The sequence below is a fragment of the Vidua macroura genome, chromosome 5 (genome assembly GCF_024509145.1).
Source record: "Vidua macroura isolate BioBank_ID:100142 chromosome 5, ASM2450914v1, whole genome shotgun sequence".
In the NCBI taxonomy this organism is placed as follows: domain Eukaryota; kingdom Metazoa; phylum Chordata; class Aves; order Passeriformes; family Viduidae; genus Vidua; species Vidua macroura.
In genome coordinates, this window is record NC_071575.1 from 52,050,274 (window position 1) to 52,070,902 (window position 20,629).

A 20,629-nucleotide genomic window follows, 5' to 3' on the forward strand; every position below is an offset into this window, starting at 1 on the left:
GCTGAAAGTCCAAGAAGAAGAGAAATCTAACTGTTAAAATAACTGAGGTTTAACTTTCATACTGTAGTGCACTAAAAAGTAGAATGTACATCTTCTGATTCATTAAATATCAATCTAGGAAATCACTCAATCACTTAGTCGAACTCAAAAATCAAATCACAGAATAATAGTTGCAGTGTTTCAATAAAATTGTAAACATTGAGGTTTTTATAAAACAGAAAAGACAGAACAAGAACAAAATATGCCATGTAATATCAAATTTGATGTCAGGCATCATTTTATGTACAGCTTTCAAAGTAATTCTTCCATCAACAAATTAAAAAATATGTCTGTGACATTTTATCAGGAAAGGGATTTGCTTCTTGCCTTTTTTTCTGGTCTACCAGTGACACTAAGGAATATGTAATACAGCAACTCAATACTAGAGGCTCCCATGCGAGGCTGGAGGAAGTTGCAGTGCTGTGACACTAGGTGGGATCCCAGAGGAAACAATGACTTGTCAACCTCATGCAGGGCAAATTTGCCTTTTCTCTTCCAGCATCCCCAGTAAACAGGGGAACACTGGCAAGTCCCAGAGCTCTCCCAACACTGCCTCTAGCTCTGCTGTACTTTTAAGGCTGCTAGCACAGGTGACTGTACAGGGGTCTGACCATACAGGACTACCTCCTAAAAGGATATTAATACCACAGCTTTCTTTAATCAGTCTATTTTCTTAGCTTTCTAAAAAGAAAGATATAATGTATTAGTAGACTGAAATCAGTTTAAATTTAAAGTTGTCATCTAGCAGGAATGGGTAATACAATCCTCAGAAAGAAATAAGCTCTGTGTTTCAATACCAAAACACTGCATTAACATTCTGTTAACCTTTTATTAACACCCTGGCTACTTCTTAGCTTTGTATGCTTAGTGCTCTAATGTACAAACTTTAAAAAGAGACATGCATGCAAATCCAAGTTCGCAGATTTTTATGGAAAAGCCTTTAGGATTTAATAAAAGTAACTTTTAGAGAGAATATTTCAATACCCATCCCTAAAGGAAAGATATATTCCTCTGCTAAAATCATAAATATGTTTGAAAATTCTGTTAAGAAATTATCATACTTTATCCTAACTTTAGAGGCATGCATGCTGCACTTAGGAATTTAAATGGCTGCATAGTTTGACAGTTGGACTCAGTGATCTTAGAGGTCTTTTCCAACCTTAGTGATTCTATGGTTTTGTATACACAATGACTATGTATGACTAATGATGTCCCCTCTTTACTTTTCAAAACGGCAGGAAATCATTAGTTGATGGCTTTGAACAGTCTAATACTTCAGGGAAACACATTCAGGGTAAGAGTTCAAAACACATCTGATGCATGCATAAATATAGCAGATCTAGAACTTCACAACAAAATGTCTTCCTACCACAAAACACAGATGCTCCAAAATCAAAACTTTCTGTGGCACTACATAAAGAATTTATTTTTTTTTTCAGAAATTTTTATAAAGTGAAAAGAAAGAATATGAAATTTCACTTGAAACTAAAATGAAATAATCCAGGTTTCTTCTAACTAGTCCTAACTGTATTACAGACTGGATGCATTAAAACTTAGGGCTTTGTTATTCTGCCATCAGAGCTCACATTTCCCAGAATATGTGATCTGCATTTTACTGATTAAGAGCAAATGTTTATGTCCTGTGTTAGTAAAGCCTGTGTTTGTTCCTCTAACAGCTATTTCTCTACCATAGACAACAGAGGCTGCAGTACAAAACTAATTATACAGGATACAAATGGTTTTTTCAGTGAACGGGGCATCCCTGTGATTGCACCAGCTTTTTCTTTTACAAGCTTTAGTTTAATTTCCTATGGAGGGAAGGAAGACAAGAAATACTGCAGGTAGATATTTAGGCTAAGGCTTGCTCTGACCACATGCAGAGGCCACCCAACCATACAGCCACACATCTCTCAGCTCTTGGCTTTTCAGCCCCAGGTACCTCATGGAGGTGATTCACATACACGGTCATCCTCTGGATAGATGTAATCATTTCCCACTTCTAACCCTGTGCTTCCCTAAAATGGGAATATGTATCTCCCTGTGAAAAAGATCATGCCAATGGGCTTTGGTGTCAGGAGAAGGCACTGAAGACACAAGTCTCTGTGATCACCAGTAGCAATGAATGGGCAAAGGATTCAGATCTCCCAGAGGCAATTTGCAGATGCTTAATCACAAGGATCTTGAAAATCCAACCTGTTTCACTGTACTGAAAGTAGGGAAGACTGCACCAAGCTTGAACTGCCACCTACCTGATTTTCAGCTGACACAGTCACTTATCCTTATGGATTTCCTGGTTGCCAGCAGAACAATGATTTACATGCAGTAGGTTATTTTATGATGTGGCAATTATTTTCATTTTCAGAAGTGGCAGTTCTACAACAACCCAATAGGCGAGCATGAGGAGGAAAGTCCGTGAGCTTCTTATAGTGGAGCTTTGCTTATTCTGTTGGCTGCCTCTTCTGGCTCTTGGCCTTCAGTTAAATAAGTTACATATTACTTTTCACACTCCTGTTCCAGAGAAATGCTATGTCAATATCCCAAGCTTCCACTGCCAAGACACGAGACCAACTAAACTGTGTGAGGGCAAAGGTCCACCTAGCTCGCAGCCAGAGCTCCTGATAGTAACTGGCAGCTGAAATAAGAAAGGGTAAATACAAACAATACTTGTCCTAGGGTGCCATCTTTGAGTTCTGTAATCTTTGGGTTAGAAACCTTCAGGGCTGAAGGTTGCATTCAAATCAACACATGTAAATAGGACCTTCTTTCCACCCATCCTTCCTATCTTTCTTCCATTAGTTTATGTAATCACTGAAATCTGTGTGCTTTTCTCATCCAAAAATAGATCAGTTTTTTTCTTTAAAGGGTTTTGGTGCCCCTGAATGCCATGTTATGATCTGAGTGGTGAATGCCATGAATATTTTCCAGAGACGAGTAACATTTCCTGTTCAGCCTGTCCACATAATTGGCGGTTTTATTTATTATTTCCCTTTTGAATTTCCCTTACTTTTTCTAGCTGAAATATTTTAATCTTGTATCCTTTGGAGATGGGGTGGCCAGAACCACATGCACTATTCCACTGGCAGACTTGTACTCAGTAAGGACTTAAGTGAACTCATGCTGCTTTACCCTCCTCCTTTCCAACACTCTACTTGCTATTCATCCTACTGCTGACTGCTGGGATGTTCCAAGAGATCTACCCACGTGTGTACTGCAATTCCTCTTTTGAGAAATAGCAACCACTCACTACAGTGTAATCTGCATATTTAAACTTTTCCTACATGTTACTTTCTTCAGACTGGATTGTATCTGTCTTTTTATCACTCAGTAATGCAGTGCTGTGAGTGGTTTCTCCAGCCTGTCAGTACATCAGCAAACTGTGGCATCTTTGGATTTCAGCCCCCTTTCCATACTAATGACTCTGCTGAACAGCACAGGCATCAACATCAATCCCCACAGAGTTCCACTGGCAAATACTCCCCACTGTGAATGAACATGAATCCTTTATTTTTGTCCTTTGTTTCATACTTTTAAAGATGTTACTTCTGCTAATCTCTAAAGATTTTACTTTTTTGCCCTTTTTACTTTAGCAACACAGTCACTTTTACTTGCACATCCTATGCCTCTTAGAGAACACCGAAACTACACTGTATTTTCTTCATAGATCCACATATTTATGACTACAGTTTCAACCATTTTTGTCATTATGGAAGGTAGGTTTCCTGGAAGTATTTCTCCAGACATAGGAAGCCTCTTTTCAAGCACCATTTGCACTTGTGATGAAGGCTAAGCTATTTTTTAGTCTTCATATACATTATAAAAATTGTAATTCAAAAACTGTAGATTAGAAATCATGATGACAGTTTGTCAGTTTCTTATTTTAGTTAAAACTTAGGTGAATAATATATGACCTTGATGATATGACTCAATTAATTTTATTTATTCTGAACTCTCTTCTATTGCTAATGGAGTAGCAGCAAAATATTTTAAGGCTCAACGACTATCAAAAAAGTGTTTGAAGTGAGAACTTCTTTATGTTCTACCACAGCAATGATCAACACAAAGGTCATTTGGCTTTGCATTGTTACTCATTTTTCTGCACTCCTCCTTTTTTATTAGATCCAGTACTCTCTGAAAGAATTCCTGTCTAATGTATTTTTATGAATAGTTTTTGGGTCTTGTGTACATTATTCCTCTGAATCTCTTTAGGTCTGCCATATGATGCTGCACCAAATTAGCAAAAATTTATATTTCTTTTAATTTTATGTATCATACAGGACTATGCTTTTTGAAGTGTGACTATTAATAGCCTCACCTCTTTTGTTCTGTTAATTATGACAGTTTGGGATGTTTTCATGTAGGGAGGAAGGTGAGGGGAAAAATGTTTTTTTGGCATATAATTTGACTTTTTAATATGTTGTGTTGAAGCAGTTTGTATTCCAGATATAAGCAGTGTCAATCAATATAATTTGTGGAGATTATTGGGCAATTTATCAAATCACAGATAGATGGATTATTTTAATCCTTATGTTAAAGACATATCACTTGGATATTGCATTCAGCCTCAGTCTTAAGCCTCAGTCTCTAAGACTGTTCTTAGAAGAGGTCTCCAGAATTCTCAGAATATTTATCTTTGTCTCCTGGAATCCAAAATTACTTTAAGACACAATATCAGGCCTTTACAGCTCTATTCTGTCACTCTAATACTTTTTTTACCGAGGTATTCTCCTTCCAGAAAGTGTTTAGTATGCCTACCAACATGTCATATAAATATGCTTGTTTACAGTTACACATTCCATTTAATCTATCCTATTTTACCCTTATTCCTTAATTTCATTCTGCATTATTATGTTTATGACTTCTGCTTACATATGACTGTATCTTTTAGAATACTCATTGCAATTTTCATGCCTGCATTTTACCAATTTATGGTAGATTTTAGTCCTAAGACACAATTAATCCTTACCTGTGTCCTTCTCCACCAACCTCCTCCACCCCAGTTTTCTTGGTCCTTAGTTTTAAAAGCAAAATAAATACAACTTTCTGATTTGGTCTATATGGAACATCTGTACAGGTTTCATCTATGCCTTAAAAACTTAGCATCTGAAAATAACAAAACTGTTCTGATCAGATAAAAAGAATAGCTTAGCTCCATGCTGCCCTTTATTTAGCAGTGAAGTGCATAAATATATATATATATATATAAAATATAAAACGTAAGCTAAAGTTGTAAAAATGTTTAAAGTAAGTGAATCTTAACTCGCTCTGGTGCAAAGTCTAGAGTTAAAGGTAAAACACTAATTATTTCTCTGAATTCCCCACTAACACACTGAATGAATCATACAGAATTGCTAACAAGTATCTCTCACATTTTCATCACTCAATTTTGAAACTAATTTGGCTAAATGTTTGTTCATCTACACTGACAACTAACTGGCTTCAACCTGCCTCAAGCAGTTCTTTTGTAGTTATTTAAAAATACTCTACCTCTGTCAGAAAAAAAGTCTCAAAACTGAGTTTTCTAGAAAATAATCAAATGTACATTCTTTATCTACAAGTTAAAGTTTATGTTTTATTATAATGGCATTCATTAAGTGGGGAGAGGAGAGGACCAAAGGATAAGGAATTCCTTTTTCTTTTTCTTCTTTTAGGCTGGAAACACTGATGCTTTATTATACTGTGCCAAACTACAGTTGTTCCTTCAAATGTAAAAATAGAAGACTAAATGAATAAGGCAATTCCTGTATTCAAGGATATGTGAGGATATTTAATCTACACCCCAGCTCCTGAAATGGCATTATAAGCATTTTTCTAATGTTTATTCATGGGAAAGCTCACGTTATGTAATGTTTGAGTATATCAAATGGTCAAAAGCATTCCATTAGCCAGAAGCTGTGAAGTCAGTGGGGTGGCTGTTGTAGCATTTAGTATCCTTGGAGTGGTAAACTGAAAAGTCAACAAAACAAAGGGGAGCTGGATGTAAGTGGAAGATGCAGCAGAGCAAAATATGACACATTTAAAATGTGTTACATGGAAGGCAGAAACAAAGAAAACATAACCACAAGCACTTGTCAAAGCAGATGAAAACTTTTTATACTCCTTCCAGCTGGGGTGCACAACAATAGCACCTGAAGAAATCTCCAAGACACACTTTTTAAGTGTCAAAAGCAACTGCTTGTGTGACAGATTCCAATAAGTTCCTATAACTCTTGCTTGGCTTTGAGTGGTATCAAAGACTCAACACGCAGAAACACCAACTAAAGCAGACAGCTTGTAGAATGGAGTCCAAAGCTGATGGTAACTGAAGCTCTCTGAAAATGTGGAGGCAGTACAGAAAATTTAAACAGCATTTCACAACGCATCTGTAAAAAGTGGAGTCAACAAAATGAGTATCAGCTGGAATGTGGCTATAAATCTCCTTTCAGCAGCATGTGGTCCTTCAGCATTCAATCTCACTGAGAAAAGATAACTATAAAACTGTCTTGCAGTTTCAGAAGAAAACTAGTAAAATGTTACAGGGACACCTATGAGTATCAGAAGGATGGGGAACTTGATAAGATCTATAATTTGAAGCAAATCTGTCTTTAAATCATTGCATCCTTTTTAATTAAATTTATACAATTGAGAAAAGTTTAAATTGCTTTTATTTTAAAAGTGTAGAACATCTTAAAATACATTGCTTTAATTATTTAAAAGTGCTTCAGCTGCTCAAACTTAGTTACTTTAATTTGGAAAGCCTGTTGAAATATGCATAGGTTTAAAATCTTTTTAAAATTGCCCAAAAATTCCTTCTATTAATTCCAATTTTTCGCTAATTAAAAACATTTTTCATTCCAATTGTTCTAAGTACAATTTTCAGCTAAGAATGCCCATGTGCCTTTGATTTCAAACAGTAAAGAGCCACAATAACAAAGTAAATTTTGTTTTTATTTTGGATCTTTGTTAAAAAAAGAAAAAAAAGACAGATCACAAGTTCTGGACTAATATTCTCTCCTTTGCCACAAAAACACACAGTACACAGAATATCAATGTGAGCTTACTTCCTCATGCTACTGGGTTTTTTTCTAAGCTTGGTCTCCAAAATCCAGTCTCTGGAAGTTAATTTTCCCAGGGAGAAATTTGAAGAAAATTCTTGTTTTTCTTCAGTAGAATCAGCCTTTGCCCCAGAGCCTGAAGGGAGTATTGTGATCACCTTGCTGCATTAGTCAGAGGTTTTCAAGATCCTACCTCCATTCAAAACCCCATACTATTTTCAAATGAAAACAGAACCCCTTTGAGGGGCTCATCCACTACTGCCTTAAAGAATATTTATGAAGTCCATTTAAGTGGCCTCTTACTCCTTTGGAAAAGATAAAGGGACTTCCCTCCACATCCACTGAACACAGGTTTTCTAGGTTTTATTCTTGTAATAAGAATAGCAGTGCATTTTTCATTGTGCTATCTCCTGAAAACCTTCTAGCCTCTCAAGATCCTGTTGGCATTTCTCATGCTATATCTAGACAATCACACAAATGTCTTTCATGTTGCCTACACCAAGGAAAGGCAGGTGAAATATTCTATAAGCAACTGGCTGATGTTTCATGATTGCTAGGCCTTGTTCTTGTGGGAGACTTTAATTTGCCAGGTGTCTGCTGGAAACTCAACACAGTGAAGAGGCAGTCTAGGAGGTTCCTAGAGCGTGAGGAAGCTAAATTCCTGACACATCTGGGGAGTGAGCCTACCAAGGACAGTGCCCTGCTAGACCTGCTGTTCATTAACAGAGAAGGGCTGGTGGGAGATGTGGTGGTCGGAGGCTGCCTTGGGCACAGTGACCCCAAAATTATAGAGTTCACAATTCTTGGTGAAGTGAGGAAGGTGGTCAACAAAGCCTCTACCTTGGACAGTCCTTAATAAAAAAAGAGTCCAGGAGGACTAGACATACTTTAAGACAGAAATCTTAAAAGCACAGAAGCAGGCCATCCCCATGTGACAGAAGATGAGCCAATGTGGGAAGAAGAACCGGCCTGAGGGAGTTGTCACTGGAAATCAGAGGGAAAAAAAAAAAAAAAAAACAAAACAGCTGATGACCTTTCCAAGAAGGAGCACGCAACTCAGGGAGAGTAGAAGGGTGTTGTGTGTTGTTAGGCCAAATAGAGAGAAAATTAGAAAGTTGAAAACTCAGCTAGAGCTCAATCTGGCAACTGCTGTGAGAGATAATAAAAAGTGTTTTTATAAATAAGTTAACAACAAAAGGAGAGCTAAGTAAATTCTCTATCCTTGGATGTGGGATAGGGGGGAACATTGTAACCAAAGACCAGGAAAAGGCTGAGGTACTTGTACTTTCTTTGCCTCATCCTGCAACAGCAAGACTGGTTATCCTCAGGGCAACATGCTGAGCTGTTAGACAGGGTCTGGGAGCAGAATAGAACCTCTGCAATCCAAGAGGAAGCAGCTAGTGACCCACTGCGCCACTTGGACACTCATGAGTTTTTGTGAGTACAAAGGACCTGGCTGTGTGGGTTGACAGCAGCTGAACAGGGTCCAGTGTGTGCCCAGGTGGCCAAGAAGGCCATTGCCATCCTGGCCTGTATCAGCAATGGTGTGGCCAGCAAGACCAGGGCAGGGATTACTCTCCTGTATTCAGCACTGGTGAGGTCACACCTCAAGGGCTCTGTCTAATTTTGGGCCCCTCACAACAAAAAGACAGACATTGAGAGGCTGGAGCATGTCCAGAGAAGGGCAGTGGAGCTGGGGAAGGGTCTAAGGAGCAGGCCACGTGAGGAGTGGCTGAGGGAGCTGGGGTGTTCAGCCAGGACAGGAGGAGGCTAAGGGGGACCTTATCATTTTCCCACTGCCTGAAAGGAGGTTGTAGCCAGGTGGGGGTCAGCCTCTTCTTCCAGGCAACTAGCAATAGGACAAGCAGACATGGCCTCAAGCTGTACCAGGGGAGGTTCAGGTGGGAATCAGGATGAGTTTCTCCCCTGGAGGGGTTGTCAAGCATTGAAACAGACTGTCCAGGAAGCTGGTGGAGTCACCATCCCTGGAAGTGCTCAAGAAATTACTGGATGTGGTACTTAGTGCTCTGGTTGAGTTGACATGATGGTGATCAAAGGTTGGATTCAATGCTCTTGGAGGTCTTTTCCAATCTTAATGATTCTATAAGTCCAGTATCATATTAGGAGCTCAGATTGTGTTACCTCTGAAACAGATAGATATGTTTCTCTCAAAGTTGCATTTTAGGATTCAGCCCGTCCTTTAAATGTTTCTCTTCTTAATGGGAACTCTTCTTTTTCCTCAAGGCAAGACTGTCTTCCATTTATTCACATTAAAATTAAAAATTTAATTTTTTTTTTATTGCAACCTGTATGTCATACAAAAAGATAACTCTACATAAATAACTATCCTGCATTGTTACTTAATGTGATATGTGATCTACAAATTATATTCTGACTATCAGCAAGGGTGAAAACTTAACCTTGCTGTTGTAAATACCAAATATTGCTTAAAAGAAATTAAACCAATTAATTTTAACATGGATACTTTAGTAGCCTTCAGTTGATTAGTAACATAACACTCTGTCTATACTAACCAGCCACACTAGGAAGTTTGATAACGTTCCACATAGAATTCACTACAAATTCACTAAACTGAAAAAAAAAATTAACTTACAGTTCTTAAAAATAGTAAAAAGTTCTACAGACAAAGGCAAATTTATAGTCACCTAGAACAGTAAAACTTCAATAGTTATGTGATATAGCTACCATATATGAAAATTCATGCAATCATTCCTGGTCAAAACATCCTATAATATAGATTGCTTGTCTGTATAATCTTGAAAATCATCTACAGACTTCTTCTGTAAACATTAAGCTATTGAATGATAAAAATCTGACAGGTCTAGGCACTGAACATTACTCACCCTTGAAGGTCTCACTGCAGTATAAATGACTGAAAAATGAATCCCTCGTTCCTGCAGATCCATGGTCACTCTTCCAATTATTTTGTCTGTAAATAGAAATGTATAATTCAACAAACTCGGTAAGCTGAGAAAGCTAAAATCCTACAGCAGTTGGAGAAGTAATGAGCTAGATGTTTAAGCTTATTCAGTTTGTTTAAGCAACTTAAGTGCTCATTCTATCTAGGTACAACTGGGATAAGACACTCTCAAGTGTCTTGAAAAATGCACAATTTCAGTGAGATAATTAAAAAAAATACAACAGTTCAGAAAGAGGGGTGATTTTGAAACTGAAAAGTAAAACCATGGAAAATATACCCAAAAGTTTGAACTTTGGGCAATTAAAAGCAGGAGAAATCACTTCAGAGATTTCTTTTCTTTCTTTAAGAGAGTATATGCAGGATGTATATACTGTTAGTCAAGTGATCAGTTAATAAAAAAATAATAAAATTTAAGCAGTATCATTCTGTGAATTACAAAATACACGTAACTACCACTGAGAACATTCAAAACATGGTGTTTAGTGTGGGGCATGATATGTATAATACTGGTAGCAGTATTTCTTTTGCCTTCTGTGGATTTAAAGCCTGCTTCTGCACCCCCACCAGGACACAGAAAATTTTCCTGTTCATTACATTGGAGGCCAAAGGAGAAATATGGTGTAGTATTTCTGAAAAAGGAAGGATAAGTTAAATAAGGAAGAGAGGGCCTTTCAAAGAGGTCCAAATATGCCTCTACAAAAGATCCTCTTCTACTTCTGCAACCACAGGCAGTTGCAATAACTGCTTACAACTGATAAATGTTTTCAATATTTGTGCAGAAACATGAACATCTGGTTATAAGGAGCATAACAGTTGTGAACCATGAGCTGTTATTAGTGTTGTTATTGGGACTGCTTGAGAAGCAAGCAAGCAGACTCACATTTACTGTTTCAGTGCCTTCCCACTTCTCATTCATGTACCAGTCTGGTGGACGGAGATTTTGTAACCTGGACATACAAACTTCTCAGATTTTGAGGTTATACTTTATAGAAATTGTGTTTTATTTGCAACTGCTGAAATTAAGAGTTTATATTATTATCCTCTTTAACCACTTTTATTTACTGTAATTATGGTGTCCTGGCTGAATAAAATATTTGGCTTTTGTAGAATTGCTTTTTTCTGCAGGGTTTCAGCTGAACTGATTTCCTCGTATCAGTCAAGAATCCTAGCTATGTGAATTTTCCTTCTCAAACTTATTGCTAAGAGAATCTACTATGAGAAATGTACTTAGAAAAACAACTGCCTAAAAACTACTGCCATAATTACACTGGTTGTGGAGATCCAAGGCATTATGTAACGTTGATTTTGTAATCTGGGTTTATAGATTTTGGAAATTCTCTTCAGCCTCTTCAGCAAAAATTTGCAGAACAAAAAAAATTATATGTATAAAAATGCAGAGATTGACTTTGGGTTTTCTTTCAATAAAGCAACCAATAGCTTTCTGAAATAACATGTTATTTGTATTTCCCTTCAGAAAGGAGATACATGTAACTATAGTTACCAGTAACATCTATACCTCCTGCCTTCAGGAAGATTCTAGAGGTAACTCCTTCATCCAAAGAAGCTTCTGTGAACATCCTTATGACAATAGAGTTGACATAGATCTCTTGTTTGCCTGTGATCAAAACTCTACATTTCTTATGAAGCATTTTCAAGTTCTCCAAAGAAAAAAAGCTCAGACTGTCCACCATGTTTTAGAGCACCCAAATTAGGTGCCTATTTGGGAACAATAGTGCAGATTCTGTACTTGGCCAAGCAAAGCGGCACATCTTCCCTAATCCACACACCTTCGTCCTGATTAAAATCTAGTTGATACTAACCAAAACATTGGCATAGCCTTTTCTTCCATCCTCCCACAGATCACCTCTTAACTTTGCTTTCCCAAAACAAGGTGGCCTGGGAGAGCAGTTGCTTGAGTCTACAGTGTGGCCTGGCAGCCAGGAGGGCCAGCCCTGTCCTGGAGTGCATCAGGCACGGCATCAGCAGCCAGGCAAGGGAGGGGATTGTCCGCTCTGCTCTGAGCTGGGACAGCCTCACCTCGAGTGCTGGGGCCTGGTTTGGGCACTACAATGTAAGAAGGATATAAAGCTATTAGAGAGTGTCTAAAGGAGGGCAACGAGGATGGTGAAGGGTCTGAAGGGGGAACGGAGCCTTATGAAGAGCAGCTGAGGTCACTTGGTCTGTTCAGCCTGGAGAAGAGGAGACTGATGGGAGACCTCATTGCAGTTACAACTTCCTCATGAGGGGAAGACACTGCTGATCTCACCACTCATGACCAGTGACAGGACTCAAGGAAATGGCATGAAACTGTGTCAGTGGAGGTTTAGGCTGGATATCAGGAAAAGGTTTTCTATGCAGAGCACTGCAATAGAACACCCCAGAGAAGGGGCAGAGGACCAAACCTGAGAGAGCTCAAGAAGCATTTGGAGAATACTGTCAGGCATGTGATATGATTCTTGGGGTGTCCTGTGCAGGGCTACGATGGACTCAGTGATCCCAACTGGTCCCTTCCAACTCAGCATATTCTATGATACTATGATTCTAGGGCTTGGGAAGCTTATTCTTGAATCCATGCAGCTGATGAAAGAAATGTCCCATAAAGAAAAAAACACTTTTAGCCAAGACTAATATTAAGCCAAGGCTCAGCTACCTAGCTGGGGACAAGAAAATAAAACTAAATAACTCCTCTGCAATTCAGAGATGAAAACCCAGTTGCTTGTTTTAGTATAAAACCCACTCATTTTGGACTAGTAGAAAAACAAATAGAAAAGGATACACAACTAATTTCAGTACTAAGATATTTTCCCCTGATTTTCAAATTTGCTGCTGATTTTACAACCCCACTAAGAACACTGTTTAATTACTAGCCCACTACACTGTAAAGCTCCAAAATTACCACTTCAGTGATTTGCACACTTTATAATTTGATTTCTAATTTAGAGTAGTAAGTCAAAGCTCTGCAATGAAATGCCTCTCAGTGCCATTTTCATGTATGGCACCTCTTTTTCAGCCAGATGCTAGGCAACAAACATTTTTATAGTATTGTATTGAGAGATTCAACTTTAACAAGTAGTGTTTAATACACTGCAAAACCAATAAAAGATTGATATCAAAGGGAAAGAAGGCCGTCAGTACGGTTTTATAAAGATTAGAAAAACTTTTCCTATTCATACAGACACCCTTTGTTAAGACCAAGGCCTTGGAATTAATTGCCAAATGAGCCTGGCACCTCCAGCTGCCAGCGTGCAAGGTGAGATCAAAGGAGGCACCTCAAGTTGCACAGACATGCAGGGTTTGGGCTCAGGGAATGAGCAAAGGCCCATGCCTAAAGCAGACGTGAATTTATCAAGCTTACATTTCATGTCACAGACACTTAGCGTCTGACTAAAACTAAGACAACCAGAGATTATAAATACTGTATAAGGGGAGTGGGATAAAAGCCTCTAAATGGTAGTAGCAAAGCAAAGCCTGGGAACTAGAGAATGCTACCTGCTCAGGTGAAACCACAAATAATCAAATGTTAGTTATATCTAGGTACTATTACTTACCATTTTCAGCAATTGCTTCCAGGGTGGAAATCTCTTTTAAATCACTAGAGAAAAAGAGAGAGAAAAATAATTTAAAATCTTTCCTAGGCAAAAATGATGTGAATCAGAAATGTATGAAGATACTGACTGATAAAAGGATTACTGTCAGTCCCTCTGTTATTCTTTCATCTCCTCCTAATGACCCTTTTCTTCTGCAAAGCCATTAAAAATCTAAGGACCACATCTTCAGATGATTCTTAAACCCCTCGAATTTCCTAGGCAGCAGAGAAGCCATACTACTGACAGTATTTTGGTCTGCCTCTGAGAAGGTTTTTTCTCATTTGATGTTGGCCCCTTGTTTAACATTTGCAGAGGAGCTCTTTAAAATTGTTATCATGTCTCTTTTTGTGTAGTGACATGACAGCTAGAATGCATTTGTTTAGAACACGTTGATATCTGCACCTTACATCAACATGTACAGATGCCCAAGTAACAAGCTGGGAAGAAGAGTAAACAGAAGAAGCTCAGCAACTATGCCTTATGTCTTCTAAATATACATTCACCTAAAGGAACAGTCTCTCCCTTTCTCTGTTATATCACAGCCCTCATAGAGCTGGAAACATTAAGAATTACAGCCTTCCTCTTCCTTCCATAGCGATGGAAAATCAGACTGTTTATTAGCTTCAGGTTTATCTGTATGTTTAATTGCTTGCTTATTTATTCTGCCAGTATTTTTGACCCCTGGAATGCCTTCCAGCAATTAATTCTGCAGATTGATCATGTATCGAGTAAAATAATTGAGCCTTTCTGCTAAAAAGTGTGTTACCATTTAGTTTTATTAGCTGCCCCTTTGTTCTCATATAATGAGGCAGACAAAATTGTAATGCCTGACTGCCTTTCTCAACGTAATTCATCTATTACACCTGGTAAGCTCATCTGGGGACTTTGAGAAACACTGAATTTATCCTTGTAAGAGAAACAATTTTGATAACCCTACAAGCTTCCACTCTGTTTTTTTTTTTTTAATTTCCTGAATACAAATGATATTTTCAAAAGCTCTAAAAATCATGGACACATGTGGGTCAGTTTGTTCGTGATAAGCCCCTACCTGGCAAGTGGTTGTAGCTGAACCACCAGTACATTTGGATTAGAGGCATTCACTTCCAGCTGAGAGACACTGAGATTAGTTACATTTGTTAACTTCCAATCTCCTGACTCTTGAAGAACATTCAGGAGATACCTGGTAGCCTTGCAGTCAACAGCTGGCAAAACTAAAGATGAAGGAGAAGACTGAAGAATTTCCTGTAAAAAATAAATGAGACGTTTATTTACTTGTTTAATATTCAGTTGCTTAATAATTAACACAACCTTTTTTTATAATGTATCCTTAATTTAACATTCAAGGTGAGGGACCTCCACAGTAAACAGCATGTGAATTCTCACCAGCTTGATTGATGGTGGCTTGCAGGCTGCTCCTGAACTTTCTTGCAGCAAGCTTAAAGCACTCAGTAACACCAAATTTTTACTGTCTTTTCCATATGTATGGTGGAAGAGGAGAGCTAGATGATGTAGAAGTTCTCAAGCTAAGAGTGTAGTTGTTATGAACACTACCAGAAGCAAAGCTCAGATGACTCTAAATAAATGCTCTTTGATGTGAGAAAGCTCAGTGTCAGACATCTCCAGTTCCAGCAGCTCCATTCAGTTAAGTCATACTTCGCATAGAAAACACCCTGCATTTGTGTACATCCTGGTGGTACAGCATATGGTACAGAAAAATGTCGAATTTGTAATTATTAATTTTAAAAAGCTGCAGATTTCAGGATCTACAGAGCCTCCAGACACACACAAACAAAATTCATGTCATACTTTCCACCTTTTTATTCAAAATATGAATTATAAAGCTCAGGCTGAATTGGTTCAGATAAAGCATCAGGGTATCATTCACTTTATTTACAAATCTGATAACTGAGTTCTTGATACAGACACTTGAATGAAATTAATTGAAAAACATTCTCATTCTTCAAATTTGGAACCTGCATAGTAAAAAAACATCTTTCCAAGCTTTTTTCTTGATAATAAAATTACCCTGAAATATTTGGGAAACAAAATGCAAGATGAAGATTTGAAAATTATCAAAATTAATGTAGCCTTTATTTAATCTTGTGGTGGATTGACCCTGGCCTGATGCCAGGTACCAACCAAAGCCGCTCTATCATTTCCCTCTTCAACTATACAAAGGAGAGAAAATAAAAGGCTTATAGGCCAGGGAGAGTTCACTAACCAATTATACAAGAAAAACAATCTTGACTTGGGAAAATTAATTAAACTTATTAACAATCAAATCAGAGTATGATAATCGAAATAAAACAAAAAAACACCTTCTACCCACCCCTCTCTTCTTCCAGGCACAATGTTACCCATGATTCTCTACCTCCTGCCCTGCAGTGGAGAAGGAGGACAGAGAATGGGGTCTGTGGTCAGTTCTCTACCGCCTCTTCCTACTTGGGGGAAGGACTCTTCATACTCTTCCCCTGCTCCTGCATGGGGTCCCTCCCATGGGAATCAGCCCTCCATGGACTTCTCCAAGGAGAGTGCTTCCCACAGGCTGCAGTTCTTCCTCCTGTGTGGGTCCCTCCCATGCAGTGCAGTCCTTCAGGAACAGACTGCTCCAGCCTGGGCTCCTCTCTCCACAGGTACTGCCAGGAGCCTTCCCACAGGGTCACAGCTTCCTTCAGGCACCCATCTCTCCTGGCACTGAGTGCTCCATGGGTTGCAGGCAGATCTCTGCTCCCCCATGTACCTCCATGGGCTACAGGGGCACAGCTGTCTCACCATGGGCTGCACCACGGGCTGCAGGCAAATGAATCTCTGCCTGCTCCCTCCTGGAGCACTGACACTTTTGGACATGGCGGAAGCTTCTGGCAGCTTCTCAAAAAAGCCACCCCTATAGTCCGCCCACTACCAAAGTCTTGTCACAGAAACTCAATACAAATATGAATACTAGAAGGTATTTTTTCCTTGAGTCCTAGTTTACAGCTTGTTAACTTTGCTTTTGTATTTTCTACATTTAAGTCCAGATTAAGTTTGTCACTTGATCCAACATTAAGATCTTCAAACTGTTAGACTTTTTATCTCCCTCTGATGCAAGCGTTGTGGTGCTCGTAACACTTTTCTCCCACTATTCATTTTTTCCTTTTTTTCTGTTCTTTGACTGCTTTTCTGACCTGCTCTCCAATTCTTTCTAATTGCTCACATCTTCCTTCCTAGGCAAAGGCTACAGATACTTTCATATTTCTATAGATGCTCATAAGGTAGGATTATGTGGCATTGTCTGATTTACCAGACTATGAGAAAAGTAACTGCAGAAATTAAGACAGAGCAGAAAGCACTGATCTTGTGTACAGGTCTTTGAGTAGTGTTTTTAGCACATCCTGGAAAAAAAAGATGAAACATTTCATTTTGATTTGTTTACAGATTTGAATTTAGACCTCAGATTCTGAGCAATTCAATGTTTTTTTTGTTTTATTTTCAGTATTTTAATCCCTTGTCCCATAGCAGCATCCAGAATGGCAACAGCCATTTCATCCAAAGGTATCTATTAAGCAGATTACTCATTTAATATAGAATAAGATGTAATGTATTATTACTGAGTAATATCTTAATTGTGCCTCTGCTCCTAACCAGTGCTGCACTGCCATCTGTCTCAGCTTCCAGACACTGGTATTCAGCTGCTTTTCATCTGAAGGGTAGACACAGCTGGATATCAACCCAACAGCCTCAGGTAGGCAATCTGATCCCATACCTCTTTGTCCTTCTTGCCATTTGGCAGTTGTGCACTTTTCTTTACAATACCCATATGTTGCTTTACACATTTTAGGATTTCAGCTACCATGCTTGTTCAAAGCATGAAAACCCCAAAAAGTGGTGGAGAATGAAGAGGATATTGAGAAACACCTGATACTGCATTCTGCTAAAGAAAATCACATAGTAGCTAGGAACAGGAGAGGGACAAGGAGAAAGACAAAGGGAAAAAGAAGGAGAAGGGGAAGGTTTAATTTTAGCTTTCCAATTATTATCTATTCCACAAATGTTTACACTGTAGCCATGCCCTTCAAATGTATGCATAAACCTGTATGTTATAATTTTAATGAAAATTGATCTGATGTACTTTACATGATAAAGTGTGTTGCAGCTACAGGAATTATTGTTGAATAAACCTCCATGCTGTACAGTATAGTGGGAAAAATGACACCAATTTTTTTTTTTTTCATGAGGGTTACAGACAGATCCAAGGGACTGTCAAGAAGAAAACCTGAATTCCAAGAATGGGAGGAAGCATTCCAAAGAATAAAATACAGACTATAACAACAACAAAGGACTGCACTGGAGAAAATATTGATGTGGCCTTCACAAAAAAGTTTTGCCTAACAGTTCTGCTGAAGATATCTGAAGAAGTCAACGGGCATGTACTCTAGGAAGCTCTAGGTGGTACAGTCGGCTTGGACCCACACAAGGCATTTGGCAGAGTCTTGAAGAAAGGACTACTAAAGAAACTTAGCTGCTTTGGAGACAGAGGTAATCTTCACATGAAGGTAGCTAAAGAATAAAGGTTTAGCAAGCAAAGGGATTAAAAAGTATCTGTTACTGCACTAGAGTCTGTTCTGTTCCATATGTTCCTAAACTATCTGATAAAAAGATAAATATTGAGCTAATGAAACTTGCCCATTATGCTGATTTTTTCAGGTTAGTAAAGGCAGTGTCTGACTGATGAACTACAAAAGCAGCTTCTGGCACAGCCTCATGGTCAACTGAGTAACTGATAAGATTCAATGTAAATTGATTTTAGAACAGTACAGGGTGACAGAAAAACAAGCCTAATTTTACATACACAATAATAGGTATTAGACTCAGAACAGAGTGTTACCCTTCAGTAATGAAACCTTGAGAGTTATGGCAGCTCTTTGAAAATGGTAATTCAGAGGCTGATAATGATCAAGATTGAAAAAAAATCAAATATTAATAGTATTTTAGAAAAGGCTAGAGAACAAAACATCATCATGTCACTGAATAAATCTATGATGAACTTTTATCTTGATTATTATGTAGTCCTGTGCATGTTCCCTTGTCAAAAAATAATATAATGAAACTAAAAGAAAGGAAATAAAGACAGTCAAAACTTTATTAGAACCTGTGTATCACACATGACTAAATAGTACTGCTCAGTCTATGACCTCTGAGTGAAGGGGAGTTATCAGACTACAAGTGGTAATGACTTACAGTCATAATTATGTAGATGCACAGCTGGCCACTAATTGGAGTTTGTTAATATACACTGCAGTTCTAAGGAGCTGAGCGTTGCCTAGGGAAAGCCAAGCTAATATTAAAGAAAAATAGTGTGTAGGGTAGGTGACTTCTTGAGAAAGAAGTTCCCTAAATGCTAATCCCTGTATTTTATTATTTAATTTAGAAGTTGTTTGAAAGTTCAAGATAAATGACCAACCTATAAGATTCCCTTTGTATTAACTGAAATAAGATTCCTTTATTGCATGCAAACCCATTGATACCAAAATCTCAGAACAGCTGCTAATGCAGCTAAACAAATCAAATGTCTGCAAATGTTTCTGGGGTTTACAAGTCTATAACTCTTTTTCAAATAACACTTTCTTCTTGTAGAACACATGCTGTTACATGCTCTTATACATTCTAAATGAAATCTCTAGCTTAGGTTTATGAATAAGTTTGCATTTCTGAGGTTCATAAAGGAGGATGCTTGAGAGCAATGGAACATTTATTATATCTTCAGTGATAATTTGTATAATATAGAATGTTTAGGTAAAAAAACTTCTGATTATGCAACATCAAGGATTCTAATTTCCCAAATAAGAAAATTCAGACCCGACCTTCACTTTGCCCTGTGTTGTGTGAGTATTATTGCAATCTTCCATAGCATGATTAAGAATTGATTTCCTACCGAAAGTATCTCAAGTGGAGTTCAAGTAATATGATAGCAACCCAGCAAATTTTTGTAGAGTCTGTTATGCCCAATATGGGTGACTATAAAGTTCCTTTTCTGGCCCTAAGAACTTCTGGCCCTATGCAATAAGATATTGACAAAACTCCCTCTATGGGCACCTAGGTGAAAAGGAAGTATGTAGTTTATACCTCTCATTTTCTTTCACACATGTGAAAGAAAATGAGAGGTATAAACTCACCTCACCTCCATCAAACTACACTAAAAAAGCATTAAGATTGCCAAATCCAACAGAACAAACGTAGGAAGTGCTGGAGCTAAGGTGAGCAATTTGTAAAAATAAACTTTCCAGTTTTAAAGATGCCATAATACAGAAAAATTTCTCAGCTCCAAGACAGAGAGGGAACAGAGGCAAGGTCAGAAAGAAACCAGTTGCTGACATTTATTCATTGTTAAATACTTGGGTAGAAGTGTTTGACCTGCCAGATACAGACAAAGATTTACTTAAACATGACATTTTGTTTAGCTGAGGACCTCCCCCTCAGCCCTCACTGGGTCCCCAATCCCCTTGTATACCACCCGATTTCTAAACCCATCAATCTCTGGCCTTATCTCTAGACTTTAAAGCCTTTAACCTCTATCTACAGTGCTGATGGATTCCTGCTTACAAGGCAAAGAAGAATGTTTTAAGTACTTTGATATGCCTCTTAAACATCAAGGGCCTACTTAAATAAGACTACCACATAAGGAACTTGCAATGTAATGCATTGCAATGCATGTCAAACAGCTGAAATTAAACCAGTTTTGTAGTCAGGCAGCAACAAAAATTTGCTCTGGACACAGCCTTGCAGAGATGTAACCCTGAGAAGGTAAGACATAGCAGAGAAGAAGCAGTGCATCTGCCTGCAGACACAGCCACTGATCCTTACAGTACAGATGATTATGACTCTCATTCATTCCCCAGAAAACCCATGTAGATACTCTGAATAATTGTTTCTCTTCCAGCATCAGCGTTAAAATGCTGTTATATGACAAAGAGATTAATAGCTCCAGTTCTACTTATACAAGGAAGATGTGATGTTATCAGATGCAGAGACAGGTATTATGTGAATATTTATGT

At 38.2% G+C, this 20,629-nt stretch overlaps 1 protein-coding gene and 1 long non-coding RNA gene across 3 annotated transcripts in view; one reads left to right on the plus strand and one right to left on the minus strand.

Annotated features, from left to right (window-relative positions):
- Nucleotides 1–20,629, minus strand: part of ATP6AP1 (ATPase H+ transporting accessory protein 1) — a 48,323-nt gene that overhangs the window by 20,517 nt on the left and 7,177 nt on the right. The window contains exons 4-6 of the mRNA XM_053978278.1: nt 14,647–14,840; nt 13,560–13,603; nt 9,935–10,020 (exon numbers count right to left, since the gene is read on the minus strand). Coding sequence (XP_053834253.1) covers nt 9,935–10,020; nt 13,560–13,603; nt 14,647–14,840 — 324 coding nt within the window. The remainder of the gene's footprint in view (nt 1–9,934; nt 10,021–13,559; nt 13,604–14,646; nt 14,841–20,629) is intronic.
- Nucleotides 8,318–18,160, plus strand: LOC128807725 (uncharacterized). 2 transcript variants are annotated; one of them, XR_008437266.1, is made up of 3 exons: nt 8,318–8,507; nt 17,223–17,319; nt 17,813–18,160. It is a non-coding gene; the product is annotated as an uncharacterized LOC128807725 (long non-coding RNA). The 2 variants fall into 2 exon arrangements; XR_008437265.1 differs by having other exon boundaries at nt 17,821–18,160.